The sequence below is a fragment of the Mustela nivalis genome (assembly GCF_964662115.1).
Source record: "Mustela nivalis genome assembly, chromosome: 17".
Classification (NCBI taxonomy): Eukaryota; Metazoa; Chordata; class Mammalia; order Carnivora; family Mustelidae; genus Mustela; species Mustela nivalis.
In genome coordinates, this window is record NC_139036.1 from 18293276 (window position 1) to 18307177 (window position 13902).

The window sequence follows — 13902 nt, forward strand, 5'->3', positions numbered from 1 at the left end:
AATTTCATTTTTGATGGCTGTGTAATATTCGTGTGTGTGTGTGTGTGTGTGTGAGTGTGCATGCGCGCGCATGCGCACACGTGTCCCACATCTTCATCCATTCATCTGTTGATGGACAATTGAGGCTTTTTCTGTATTTTTGCTGTTGTCTACACTCAATTTTTTTTTTTTAAGAATTTATTTATTTATTTGACAGAGAGAAATCACAAGTAGATGGAGAGGCAGGCAGAGAGAGAGAGAGAGGGAAGCAGGCTCTCTGCTGAGTAGGGAGCCCGATGTGGGACTCGATCCCAGGACTCTGAGATCATGACCTGAGCCGAAGGCAGCGGCTTAACCCACTGAGCCACCCAGGTGCCCCTGTCTACACTCAATTTTAATTTTTCTTTGTTCCCTTCACTTTCTATTATGAATTTCCAAGACATTTCACCATGTTTATAATTAAAAATGGAAATGACTACATGACTTTCTAGCCTTCAGATGGGCCATAATGGAAGTTAGGTCAATTCCTTGTTTCTTTAGTGTTTTGGTTGTTTACCAATCTTTGCTTTTTGAATGGTTACTGCCCTAGAATACTATGCTGATGCTTTTTCACTTTTGTCCCCCTTTTTTCCCGTGGCTGGCACCTCTTCCTCTTTTCCTACTGACTTAGGGACTTCTTTTGAAATACTTGCTTGACCCTGTGTGCCTTGCCCATAGCCATGGTTTTATCATGTAACCTCACTCCCTGGCCCTTTGACCCCAAGGAGGTGAGTTATAATCTGAACTGAGCCATTTCTCTCCTGAGAAGCTAAATAGGAGTCAGAAAACTTTTCTTAGGTAGCAGTGGCTGAAAAGCTACCCTGACTTGGGGCTGAGGCCACCATTTTGGATCATTTATGTACTGATGAATCAGAAAGCCTGTGCTGACGGAGGCAGGATGGAGGAAGGTACAGAGCAAGTGAAGAAAACCCAGGAGGCTCTGAGAGATCTTGATTTCTCAGTTTTCTGATTCTCACAAAGTAGTAATTTCATTGGCTCACAGATAGCTCCTGGAAGGCCACACAAGTGCTGTGCTCCCAGTTCAGCATATTCTCCAGAAAAGAGATCTTGACTACCTGTGTCCAGGTCACACACAGAAGGGAATTGGGTCCTATGACAGATAGGGACCCACTGAGCAGAGGTGAGCATCACATTTGGTCAAGATGACAGCAAGGACCCTGAGAGAGAGCCCTGGAAAATATTTCCTGGCCAAGCAGGACCCTGCTAGTTCTGGGAGCTTGGGGAATGAAGAAGGCTGAACCTACAAGAAACCTAGTGGGACCCGGCCATCTTCTACTAGACCTGGCAACACCATTTTCTTATAGCAGCACAGGGTAGAGATTGATAGTATGAGTTCTTGGGCCACAAGGCTTGGGCCCAAACCCCAGATCTACCTTTTAATTATTCCTTGAGCATGGTCCTCTGTTCCTCAGTTTTCCTACAAAATGGGGATTGAAACCATATCATAATCACGAGGATTAAATGGGTGTAACAAAGTAGTCTGCATGTCTGAGAGTTCTATATGGGTGTTATGGCTGCTGATATTTCAGTTCTGACACCTTCTTTCTGGTTCCTATTATTTTCTTAGAGTCCTTAAGTCCCTTCCTGCTGAAATAGAATAAGAACTAATTGCCCTTCCTCAAATGATTTTTTTTTTAAAAGATTTTATTTGTTTATTTGACAGAGAGAGATCACAAGTAGGCAGAGAGGCAGGCAGAGAGAGAGAGGAGGAAGCAGGCTCCCTGCTGAGCAGAGAGCCCAATGCGGGACTTGATCCCAGGATCCTGAGATCATGACCTGAGCCGAAGGCATCGGCTTAACCCACTGAGCCACCCAGGCGCCCCTCCTCAAATGATTCTTAAAGATTTTATTTATTTGAGAGGGGGAATGACAGAGAGAGAAAGGGAGAGGAGAGAATATGAGCAGGAGAGGAGCAGAGGGAGAAGCAGACTCCCCTTTGAGCAGGGAGCCAAATGTGGGGCTTGATCCCAGGACTCCAGAATCATGACCTGAGTTGAAGGCAGATACTGACTGAGCTGCCCAGGCATCCCTGAGTGTTCTCTTCTCTTCTCTGGACTTATGTGAGGTTTGCTGCCTTCACTGTGGTGAAATAGCCCAGAGACTATCAGTTTGTCCTCTGCCAGAACTGAAATAAGCTCTCATCTCACACAAAGTGAAAACCAATCTTTATAAAGTCATCTGGTCCCCTGTTCTGTGCTCTCATTTAGGGCTCTTCCCTTGCCCCACCCTGCTCTGGCCCCACTAGCCTCTGCTATTCTCAGTCATGCCACACCTGCCCTTATCACTAGGGACACTGGCCATCCCCCCCCATCCCCACCTAAAACATTCCACTCCAGGTATCTCCACAGCTCCGTCCCCCAACCCTCTATGTCTTAGCTCAAAAGTCACCTTTGGAGAACTGCCTCACCTACCTGTTTAACCCAAACCCCGTTCCCAACCTTTTTTTTTAAAGTAATTTCTACGTGCCATGTGGGACTCAAACTCATGAGCCAGAGATCAAGTTACACGCTCCATTGATGGGGCCGGTTAGGTACCCCTATTGCCATCTTTTAACATGCTAGATTTATTGTCTGTTGGCTGTCTTGCTGAGGAATCTGGCCCAGGTGCCTGGAGCAGGGCCTGGTGGTCGTTAATACTCCACAGCTGTTCGTTGAATGAGTGGCTGACAGCATGGCATGCTGATCCGGGTATAAAAAGTCTTGGCATTAGATGAATCCTGGTTGTGTCACTTACCAGTTGTGTGATTCAGCATGGATATTTAACCTCTCTGAGCCTTAGTTTTCCTGTTTGTAACTTGAGACCCACCTCTAATGAGAGCTTGGTGAAGAGTTAAGGGAGACAATGTGCTGAGTGAGCCTCAGTTGCCATTCTCTCGTTCTTTCCGGTCCTTTCATTGAAATCTTTTTTTTTTTTTTTAAGATTTTATTTATTTACTTGATAGATCACAAGTAGGCAGAGAGGCAGGCAGAGAGGGGGAAGCAGGCTTCCTGCCGATCAGAGAGCCCGATGTGGGGCTCCATCCCAGGACTCTGGGATCATGACCTGAGCCGAAGGCAGAGGCTTTAACCCACTGAGCCACCCAGGCGCCCCTCATCGAAATCTTTTTAAAGGAGTCTCTCAAGCCAATGAGATTGCAGTGAACGTTTTCATTTACTTTTGAATTATAGGTCATTATAAATATTAACAAATAAGACTTAAAAAGGACACCTCGAGGTCAGATGAAAAGTACAAAAATTGTGTGTGGGGCTTCAGTTTAAGGACGTTTTCTGCAGCCGCCACATGGTAGCAAAACGGTGTTAAGCAGTGCACGAGTCTGCGTCGACGACAGCCAGAGTCCATGCATCGGGAGGTTGTCTCGGTTTGGGAAGAAAACGGTGGGACATGCACGGGCCGGGAGGGGCAGTTCCTCGCTCTCGCCGCTAGGGGTCAGGAGGTTACCGCTTCAGGGTGGAAGATGGGCCCGTCAGGGATTGGCTAGTGTGGCGGTGGGAGGCGGGGTTGGAGGAGGATGCAGCGCGCCGTCGGGCGACTTCCTGGTGAGGGACACCAGACTTTGGGATCACTTTTTCCTGGGGGGTGGGGAGGGGCATCAACGATCCCGTCTTTGTGTGGGGCTGACAGACTAAAGAAAAGATGCCAGTTTGAGGTCAAAGGCAGAGCTGATGACTGGAGCTTCCAAAAGAGCTTTAAAAGAAATACAATCTGCAAGGGGTCAGGAGCAGTGCCAGAGTCCTGGTGAAGATTCCCTCACTCCCTGGGGGGTGCGGGGGTGGGGGGGTGCTCCTCTCTAAATGCCCCACCCTCCACTTAGGCTGGTTGTCCAGAAGACCCATCTTCCATCCTGTCCCTGTGGTCTCCTGGGACCATCTTGCAGGACCAAGTCTACCCTGGCACAGCCTGGGGTGGGCAGTAGGGAGCCCTAAATGGGCTTCTTACACTCGCTGGGCCCCGGTTTCCCTGGTAGACTCATGGTCCCTTCTAGCCTTGTCATTCAACATTTCAGTATCTTCCCAAAGCAGCACTGCAGCTCCTTTCCTAATGAGGCCCTCCAAGAGGCAAAGCTAGCAGGTATCCAGGGCTCACAGCCAGGAGGTCCCTCAAAAATAAGCTGTCTCTTTTCTTAGTCCCCCAGAGGTTCCCCCCATTCTGGCATTGTGGAGAAAAGAGGAGCCCTTGCCTCAACCCCCAGGAAGAGGAAGGCCTGACCCACAGACGCAGAGGTTAGGGAGGGATAGCTGAGTTCTGGGCCTGGACAGTGGGGACCTCTGAGAAAGCTCCAAGTGGATCAGTGATTTCAAAGCCATCTAGGGAATGAGGCAGCTCTCATCAGGCATCCCCTTCATCAGAGCTTCCCAAGTCTTCTGTTTGCTGAGCCCTCCACAGCCCAGGAGAGAGAGGACTGAGGAGTATGATCTCCCAGACAACCAGAGGGTATGGCAGTCACAGGACCTGGGCTGAGGCCTGGTTTGCCCTTTCCCCACTGTGTGACATTGACAAACTACTCAGCCTCTCTGAATCTGTTTCTTCATCTGCCAAATGAGGACAAACCCACCTCCTAGAATTGTGAAAAATTCATTAAGACAGTGCATGTAAAACCCTTAACATACACAAAGCCGCCTCAAGGACAGGAAAACCAAGGCTCTGTGGCCAGCCAAGTTGCCAGGTGCGGTGTGGGGGCTGGAGTGCTGTTGTCCCAGCAGACTGGGAAAGGGCTGATGGGCACTTGGTGGGATTTGAATCATCACCCTAGGCCTCAGATGGTGATGTGCTTTGTGTCTGCAGCAGGCAGGGCTGAGCCCCAGGCAGGCAGCTAACAGGACAGACCTCTGGTGCAGGAGCCCAGCACCCTCCTTTGCTTGAAGCATGGTGTCCAGAGCTCTGGGCTGGGGGTGAGGCAGGGACCTGGAAGCCTGGCCTACCCCAGCTGTGGCAGGGTGGGGAGGCCTCACTCAGGAAGGTCACTTTCCCTCTCTGGGGCTCTGTTTTCTGTTAGTGCAGTGCTGGGGCAAACAAAGAAATTCCCTGGTTCTGCATTTGTTCATACAGCAGTCTTGAAGGCCCCTTGGTAGGCAGGAAAAACTTGGGACTTCACATCTTGGCCCCCAAATTCCGATGCCCTCAATCTGACTCAGGGTGCCAGGCCCACCAAGCAGGGTGTTTCTCTCAGCTCTTGGAGCGAGGAGCCAGCCTCATAGGCCTCTCAGAAAGGAGGCCCTGGACTGCCACCCAGCACTCCTGTAAGGGACATCAGGGGCCACAATAAGGCTATGTGGGATATGTGGGCATTCACCCGGATTTCTCACTCCCCAGGCCTGAACTCAGATGTGGGGGATGGGTGAAAGGAAGAAGAGGGTCAAGATAAGGACTTTTTGCTTCTTTTCATGAAAAAAAAGGGGGGGCTGGGGACCCTTTTCTTGATTACAGCTGACCTCATGCTTAAGCTGAGAGGCAGAATCCATCCTCCAGGTTCCTTGGGAGGAGCAAGATTAAAGGTGGGAGAATTGGGTCTGAAGACTGAACTTAACCCTGCCCCAAGATCAGTTTCACCACAGTGCTTCCCTCAGTTCCCCCAAAGCTATGAGCTGGGGCTGGCCTGGCAGGCAGGGGTGGGTGATGTCACCTCTAAGCCCCACTCCTGTCCTAACACACTGTCTCCAGCGTGAGTCCCCAGATCTTGCACAATGACCCTAGCCCATTCACCAGCCTCTCCTGTCTAGGCTTTTACAGATCATTCCCACGGCACACATTGCCATTATACTTCGGCTGCCCAGAAGCTCCACTCACCCTTCAAGACCTTGCTGAAGCATCATCTCCTCGGGGAAGCCCTCCCTGCCTCTCAGCAGGGTCAGAGTCCATGGCACTCACAGGTATGTCAGCCTGGCCTTGGTATTCCTCATTCCCCATTGTAGTGGTTTGTTTTTAGCTCCTTGATTAGACAAGGAACTCAGAGGCAGGCCCTGGGTCTCATTCATCTCCAGTGAGTTGTCGCATCATTGAGTGAAGTGCTTGCCAGTTGCCCATGTTCAGTAAAGTTGGAACTTTACCATACTCCCTGCTCTTGGGTCAGCTTTTCCCCAACTGCCCAGTAATGCCAGAGATGAACAGATGTAGTAAGAACCTCCTTTTGGGAACGATTTCCCAAATCTCCTTCCCCCGCATGCCCCTCTCCCTAATGTCTCTCTCGGGAGTTCTCACTGGCCCTGCCAAAGCGCCCCTGCACTCCTGTTCTCTCAGCCTGGGGTCCCCGTGACTTACTGCTGACCTCCAGTAAGGCCCTCACCACCTGGATGACCCCGTTCCCTTCCCTGGGGTGGGGGCCAAAAGCAGGCCCAGCTCTCTGGCCTTGCTGTCCCTAGGAGTGGCTGAGCCCTCCACAGCCTCCAAGCAGGGGCCGCAGTGGCTCAGTGTCCGAGCAGGCACCCCGGCTCTCCCCCGAGATGAGGGCCGAGGCCCTTGGTGGCAGCTGAGGAGGCCCAGGGCCAGGCCGGTGCTGGGCCAGGAGACAGGCAGGGGTGGGTGCGGCAGCAGGTGGGGGCTGGTCAGTCGCTGAGCACAGCCCCTGGGAGCTCGTTGGTGAGCGTGTGCCAGCGCTCTATCCGCTTGTCCTTGTTTTTCAGGCAGTCAAACCAGTGCTTCAGGCGCTCACCCTTAGCGTTGATGCCCAGGACCACGCCGCCTGCAAAAACAGAGCCAAGTGGGTAGCCGGGGACACGGTGACTCCCAGGGGCCTGCAGACAAGTGCTCCCATAAGACTGTCCCTCTGGACCCAGAGCCCCTACCCCAAAACCACCCTCTCCAGATTCTGTATGCCAAGGCTCTACTCTCTACCCTGCCCACCAGACTCTGAGGGTGGGCAGTGGTCTGACCACATGCCACACTCTTAGCCTGCCCTCTCTTCCCCTGCCCAGTCAGGGCCCTGGGATCCTGTCCTTCCCCTCTCCGGGACCGGAGCGATGCATGGGCAGGGGGAGAGGGGGTGAAGGACAACGTCCTATGTTAAGGACCAAGGGCTGGGCACAGTTCTTCTATGTACAGCCATGAAACTGACCAGGAGTTCAGGGCCACAGGGGCTGAGTACAGGCCAAAGCACTGACCATCATCACCTCTCACCCTTGCCCCACCACAGACTTCTGTGTGACCCTCCCAGGCCTCTCTATTCCTCTGTCACATGGAGTCAGGCTGGATAAGGTCTGAGGCCCCCTGTGTCTGAGGGCAGATAGTCTGGGGAAAGCTGGGGCTATAGAGGCCAGGAAAGGAGGGGCTATGTCCTGGATTCAGGGCCATTGCCCTCTATGAACCCAGAATAGACCGTGAAGCCAAACAGCATTCTCACTGTGTGCTCTTACCAATGAAATCGTTGGATTTTCCAATGTCATAATCCCAAACCGTGACTTCCAGGGTCTTCTTGGCCAGGTCCCCATGCTTAATCTCATAACAGAATTCCTGGTGGCCAGAAGAAGAGAGTCAGCGTCAGCACCACAGGGCCTGGAACTTGGACAGGAAGGCTCCGAGGTGTGGCAAGGGGATACATGAGTGGAAGGAGAGAGGAATGGAGGGGAGGGTGGTCAGACAAGGGTAGATTCTCACCCACTCCACCCACTTCTGCCTGAGAGTCTGGTTGGGGTCCTCAGAGTCCCCTACCCTCCTACCTGCTTCTCTGTCACTGAAGCTGCTCTCTCCAGATCATCCCCCAAGAGCCTGGCAGATCAATACACACATGCTGGCCTTGGTGTGCTTGACCTGTCTTGGGGGTCTGACTCTGCTCACCACTTCCTTCTTTGTGCAACTCTGTCTTCCACAGGCTCCTGGGATGATCTGACATCTGGTATCCCCTTCACTCAATCACTCGGCTCTGCCCTAGGCCCCTCTGCTCCTTTCCAGATGTATCTGCTCCTCAGGCTGAGGACCTACGGATCCATCTGGACCAGACCTCAAGGCTCTGGGGCATCTCACATTCTCCCATCCCACACAGAGCTTTCTCCATCTCATTTGCACCGCCCTTCTTGCTGTTGGGTGCCCTGATCCCCCCTCCACATCCTACCTTGCCACATCTCATGAATATGGTTCTCAGAAGAGCTTTGCAGTCTTCCCTGCCCCTCCATCTCTACCACCCTGGCCTGTCTCTCTCCTGCCCCGGGTGGCAGGTTCTCTCCTGGTGACCCCTCCCACCTCTGGGTTCCCACAGTAGCCCTTGGAAAACCCAGTCCCCTCAGTCTCCCTACCCCTAGGGGAGTGCAAGCAGCTTCCCAGCAGCTTCACCAGCCCCTTGTACCTCATTGAATTCAGGGTTCAGGGTCTTCTTCTTTACTGCTGTCTTATGTTTAGATTTCTTGTCCACATCTGGCTTCAGGTATCTGGAATTATAACCAACCGATGAGAGTGTGGTGAGAAGCTATGGGTACAGCTGGAGCCAGCAGGGCTTGGAAGAGCTTTTTGTTCCCTGGGCCTCCTGTTCCTACCCGTCATAAGCTACCCCAGCACCACTCTGTGGCAAAGGTTAGTGGTCAGCTGCCGTGGGAGAAGCAAGTGGTTCCTTTGTCACCTAGACTTCTGTCCACGCCCATTTCTGAAGTTAACCACGGAGTCCCCTTCTACCCTGGAGGTTTTTCCTTGTTTCTGGAAGTCTAATTTCATAAAGCTTTCGTTTCCCACCAGAAAAAGATTTTTAGCAGAGTTGGTCCCTTGTTAGAGAGGCTCAGAGAGGTAGAGGCACTTGCCTCAGGTCACACAGCTGCTCAGCACCGGGCTGGTACTCAGAAGCTGGGGCAGTTCTTTGCAGAACTTCTTACCCTGTCCCTGAAGAGACACTTGAGAGTGCTTTGGGGGTGGGGCCTACACCTGGCACCCTGCTGGGAGCTCAGTACACTGGGTAGGTCAGCAAACATCTGTTGAATGGCTGAGTCCCTAGAAGTGAAATTACCCACTCAAAGGCACACATGTATCAAACTTCTTCCTTCATTACGCAAAACTGTCCTCTGAAAAGGCCATATAGATGAGGCTCAGTGTGGTCAACAAAGCTGAGTATCATTGCCTTAAAAATCCTTGCTGGTTTGCAGTAATCTCTTGAACCTCAGCCTTAGTAACATATTTATGGATGGTCTCCGCAGGCAAGGGAAACAAAAGCAAAAAATAAACTAGTGGGGATACACTAAAATGAAAAGCTTCTGCACAGCAAAGAAAACCAATAAATTGAAAAGACAGCTTACCGGATAAGAGAAGATATTTGCAAATGGTTTATCAGACAAGGGGCTAATACCCAAAATATATAAAGAACTTATACAACTCAATATCAAAAAACCCCCCAAATAATTTGATTTAAAAATGGGCAGGGAACCTGAAAAGACTTTTTTTCCTTTTTTAAAGATTTTATTTATTTATTTGTCTGAGAGAGTGAGCACAGGCAGACAGAGAGGCAGAGGGAGAAGCAGGCTCTCTGCTGAGCAAGGAGCCCAAGGTGGGCTCGATCCCAGGACGCTGGGATCATGACCTGAGGCGAAGGCAGCTGCTTAACTTAGCCACCCAGGCGTCCCTGAAAAGACATTTTTCTAAAGAAGACATACAGATGGCAACAGATACATGAAACCAATAATCGACAGGGAAATGGAAATCAAAACCATGATGAGGTACCACCTCACACCAGTTAGAATGGCCAGTATCAAAAAGACAAGACGCCAGTGTTGGCGAAGATGTGGAGAAGAGGAGGGGCTCCTGGGTGGCTCAGATGGTTAAGCGTCTGCCTTCAGCTCAGGTTATGATCCCAGGGTCCTCAGATCAGGCCCTGCATTGGGCTCCCTGCTAGGCAAGAGCCTGCTTCTCCCTGTCCCTCTGCCTGCTGCTTTCCCTGCTTGTGCTCATTCACTCTGTCAAATGAATAAATAAAATCTTAAAAAAAAAAAAAGGTGTGAAGAAGAGGGAACCCTCATTCACTGTGGGTGGGAAATGTAAATTGGTGGAAAACCACTGTGGAAAACAGTATGGAGACTCCTCAAGAGATTAAAACTAGAAGCACCAAATTCCATTACTGGGTATTTACTCAAAGAAAATGAAAACACTAATTCAAAAAGCTATATCTACTCCTGTGTTTACTGAAGCATTATATGTAACAGCCAAATGATGGAAGCAACCCAAGTGTCCACTGATGGCTGAATGGAGAAAGAAGATGTGGCGCATGTGTGCATGTGTGTATACATATATGTGTCTGTACACACAGAGCATATGTAGGTGTGTTTGTATAAGCACATGTATACACACATGCACAGCCACTGCAGCAGTAACCGTAGGACCGGGTGAGATACTACTATCTGTGGCAAAATGGATGGACCTAGGGGGTGTTATGCTAAGTGAAATAAGTCAAACAAATACTATAATTTCCCTTCCATATGAAATCTGAAAAACAAAGCAAATGCACAAAAAAGCAGAATCATCCTCATAAACAGAGAACAAACTGGTGGTTGCCAGAGGGGAGGGAGAGGATGGGGAGGGGAAAGTGACATAGATTAAGGGAATTAGAGGTACAGATGTCTAGGTATTTAAAAAAAAAAAAATCCTTGCTGGTTTGAAAGGCAAAAAGTGGTATCTTGTTACTGATTCTTGTTATATAAATAACACTAGTTCAATATAAACACACTACAGAATAGGTATTGAAGGAAGCTGGGGTGGGAGAGAGAAATGAAGACAGATCCACACAAACACCTCTTCTTTAGCAGCTGTAGGCAGTCATCAATAGCTGGAAATTCACAAAAACCAATAGGAAACGCTTAACAAAATGGCAGTAAGTGCACACCTATCAGTAATGACTTTAAGTCTAAATGGTCTAAATACTCCAATCAAAAGACAGGGTGACAGAATCGATAAAAAGGACTTGACTCATCCATATGCTGTCTACAGGATACTCAGTTCAGATTTAAAGACAGAGACTGAAAATGAAAAGATGGGAAAAGATATGCCATGGCAATGGAAGCAGGGGTGAGGGTGAGCATGAGTAGGGGGGCAGCTGGGGTAGCAATACTTACTGACAGACAAGATAGATTTTAACTCAAAGACTAAGAAGAGACAAGGACATTCTAAAATGATGAGGGGGTCAATCCAACAAGAAAATACAATAGTTATAAATATCTATGTACCCAACATTGTAGCATCTAAATGCATAAAGCAAATATGAACAGACATAAAGAAGAAAGTAATATAATAATAGTAGGTGACTAACACCTCAATTACATCAATGGGTAGATCGCCAGGCAGAAAATCAATAAGGAAACAGTGTCTTTCAATGGCACATTAGACCAGACGGACTTAACAGACATGTACAGAGCTTTCCATCTAAAAACAAGACAACACACATGGAACATTCTCCAGGACTGATCATCTGTCAGGCCACAAAACATTTAAGAGGTGCCTGGGTGGCTCAGTCATTTAAGTGTCTGACTCTTGATTTTAGCTCAGGTCATGCTTTCAGGGTTGTGAGATGGACCTCCATGTCAGGCTCCACGCTCAGCATGGGAATCTCTCTCTCTCTCTCCTCTCTCTCCCTCTGCCCATCCCCCTGCTCTCTCAAGTTAAAAAAAAAAAATACTTAAAAAACTCCTCATTTAAGAAGACAGAAATCAGGGGCACTTGGGTGGCTCAGTTGTTAAGTGTCTGCCTTCGGCTCAGGTCATGATCCCAGGGTTCTGGGATCGAGCCCCACGTGGGGCTCTCTGCTCAGCAGGGAGCCTGCTTCCTCCTCTCTCTGCCTGCTTCTCTGCCTACTTGTGATCTCTCTCTGTCAAATAAATAAAATCTTTTAAAAAGAAATCATGGAGCACTACGTCAAAACTAATGATGGGGACGCCTGGGTGGCTCAGTTGGTTAAGCAGCTGCCTTCGGCTCAGGTCATGATCCCAGCGTCCTGGGATCGAGTCCCACATCGGGCTCCTTGCTCGGCAGGGAGTCTGCTTCTCCCTCTGCCTCTGCCTGCCATTCTGTCTGCCTGTGTTCACGCTCTCTCTCTTTCTGACAAATAAAAAACAACAACAACAACAACAACAAAAAAAAAAAACTAATGATGTATTGTATGGTGACTAACATAATTTTTGAAAAAAGGAAAATAAAGAAATGAAGGAACTGACCGCAATACAAATGATTACAAGAGATTACTATGAAAAATTACATGCCAACAAATTAGACAACCTTGCAGAAATCAATAAGTTTCTGAAAAGCATACAATCTTCCAAAACTAATGAAAAAGATAAAAATCTGAACAGACCGATGGCTAGTAATGAAGTTGAATCAGCAATCAAAAAATCACTCCCAACAAACAAAAGTCCAGGACCAGATGGATTCAGAGGTGATTTCTACCAAACATTTAAGGAGGAGTTAACACCTATTCTCTTTAAACTATCCCAAAAAAATGGAAGAAGAAAAGTCTCCCAATACATTCTGTGAACACTGTATTAGCCTGATACCCTAACCAGACAAAGACACTCCAAGACAAACCCACAGCTAACATCATATTTGGTGAAAACCTGAGAGTGTTTATTCTTAGATCAGGAACAAAACAAGGGCACTTGTCATTTTTATTCAACACAGTACTAGAAGTCCTAGGCACAGCAATCAGATAAGAAATGAAAAGGTATCCATACTGTTATGGAAGAAGTAAAACTGTCACTATTAGCAGGTGACATGATTCTATACAGAGGAAACTCTATAAAGAGTCCAGCAAAGAACTGCCAGAATAAGTGAATTCAGTGAAGTTGCAGGATACATAATTAATACACAGAAATCTGTCGCATTTCTATGCACTAATAGTGCATTAGCAGAAAGAGAAATTAAGAAAAGAATCCCAGATGGGGCACCTGGGTGGCTCAGTGGGTTAAAGCCTCTGCCTTCGGCTCAGGTCATGATCCCAGAGTCCTGGGATCGAGTTCTGCATCGGGCTCTCTGCTTAGCAGGGAGCCTGCTTCCTCCTCTCTCTCTGCCTCTCTGCCTAGTGATCTCCGTCTGTCAAATATATACATAAAATCTTAAAAAAAAGAAAGAAAGAAAGAAAGAAAGAAAAGAATCCCAGGGCGTTGAGCCACCTGGGTGGCTCAGTCAGTTAGGTGTTTGGATTGATTTCAGGTCGGGTCGTGAACTCAGGGTCATAAGATTGAGCCCCATGTTGGGCTCTGCACTGGGTGTGCAGCCTGCTTGGGATTCTCTCTCTCCCTCTGCCTCCCCAACCCCTACTCACGCTCGCTAAAACAAACAAACCAAAACAAACAATATGGTACTGGTACAAACACAGGCACATACATTAATGGAACAGAATAGAGAGCCCATAATTAAACCCATGCTTAGATGGTCAATTAATATAAAACAAAGGAAGCAAGACTATACAATGGGGGAAAGACAGTCTCTTCAATAAATGGTGCCGAGAAAACTGAACCACTTTTTTTTTTTTAACACCACATACAAAAACTCAAAATGGGTTAAAGACTTATAAATATAAGACTTGAAACCATAAAACTTCTAGAAAAAAATGTAAGCAGCAATCTCTCCGACCTTAGCCTTAGCAACATTTTTCTGGACGTGTCTCCTTAGGCAAGGGAAACAAAAGCAAAAATAAGCTACTGGGACTACATCGAACAAAAGAAAACTATCAACAAAATGAAACTTACTCAATGAGAGGATATTTGCAAATGATATATCTGTTATCAGGCTGAATACCAAAACGTATAAAGAATTTATGCAACTCAGCACCAAAAGTAGCCGAAGAGAAAGGGAGCAGAATAGTCTGTTTTTTCAAAGACAACACCCAGCTGGACAACAGACAGGGAAAGATACTTGACATCACACAGCACCGGGGAGATGCAGATCAAAACCATGAGGAGCTATCGCCTCACG

The 13902-nt window shown here is 48.3% G+C and overlaps 1 protein-coding gene across 1 annotated transcript in view; it reads right to left on the bottom strand.

The window, feature by feature from the left end:
- Positions 1–3170: 3170 nt before the first annotated feature.
- DOC2B (double C2 domain beta) overlaps positions 3171–13902 on the bottom strand; it is a 32367-nt gene continuing 21635 nt past the window's right edge. Inside the window, exons 7-9 of the mRNA XM_082707172.1 lie at positions 8312–8393; positions 7386–7482; positions 3171–6715 (exon numbers count right to left, since the gene is read on the bottom strand). Coding sequence (XP_082563298.1) covers positions 6579–6715; positions 7386–7482; positions 8312–8393 — 316 coding nt within the window. The 3' untranslated portion in view covers positions 3171–6578. The remainder of the gene's footprint in view (positions 6716–7385; positions 7483–8311; positions 8394–13902) is intronic.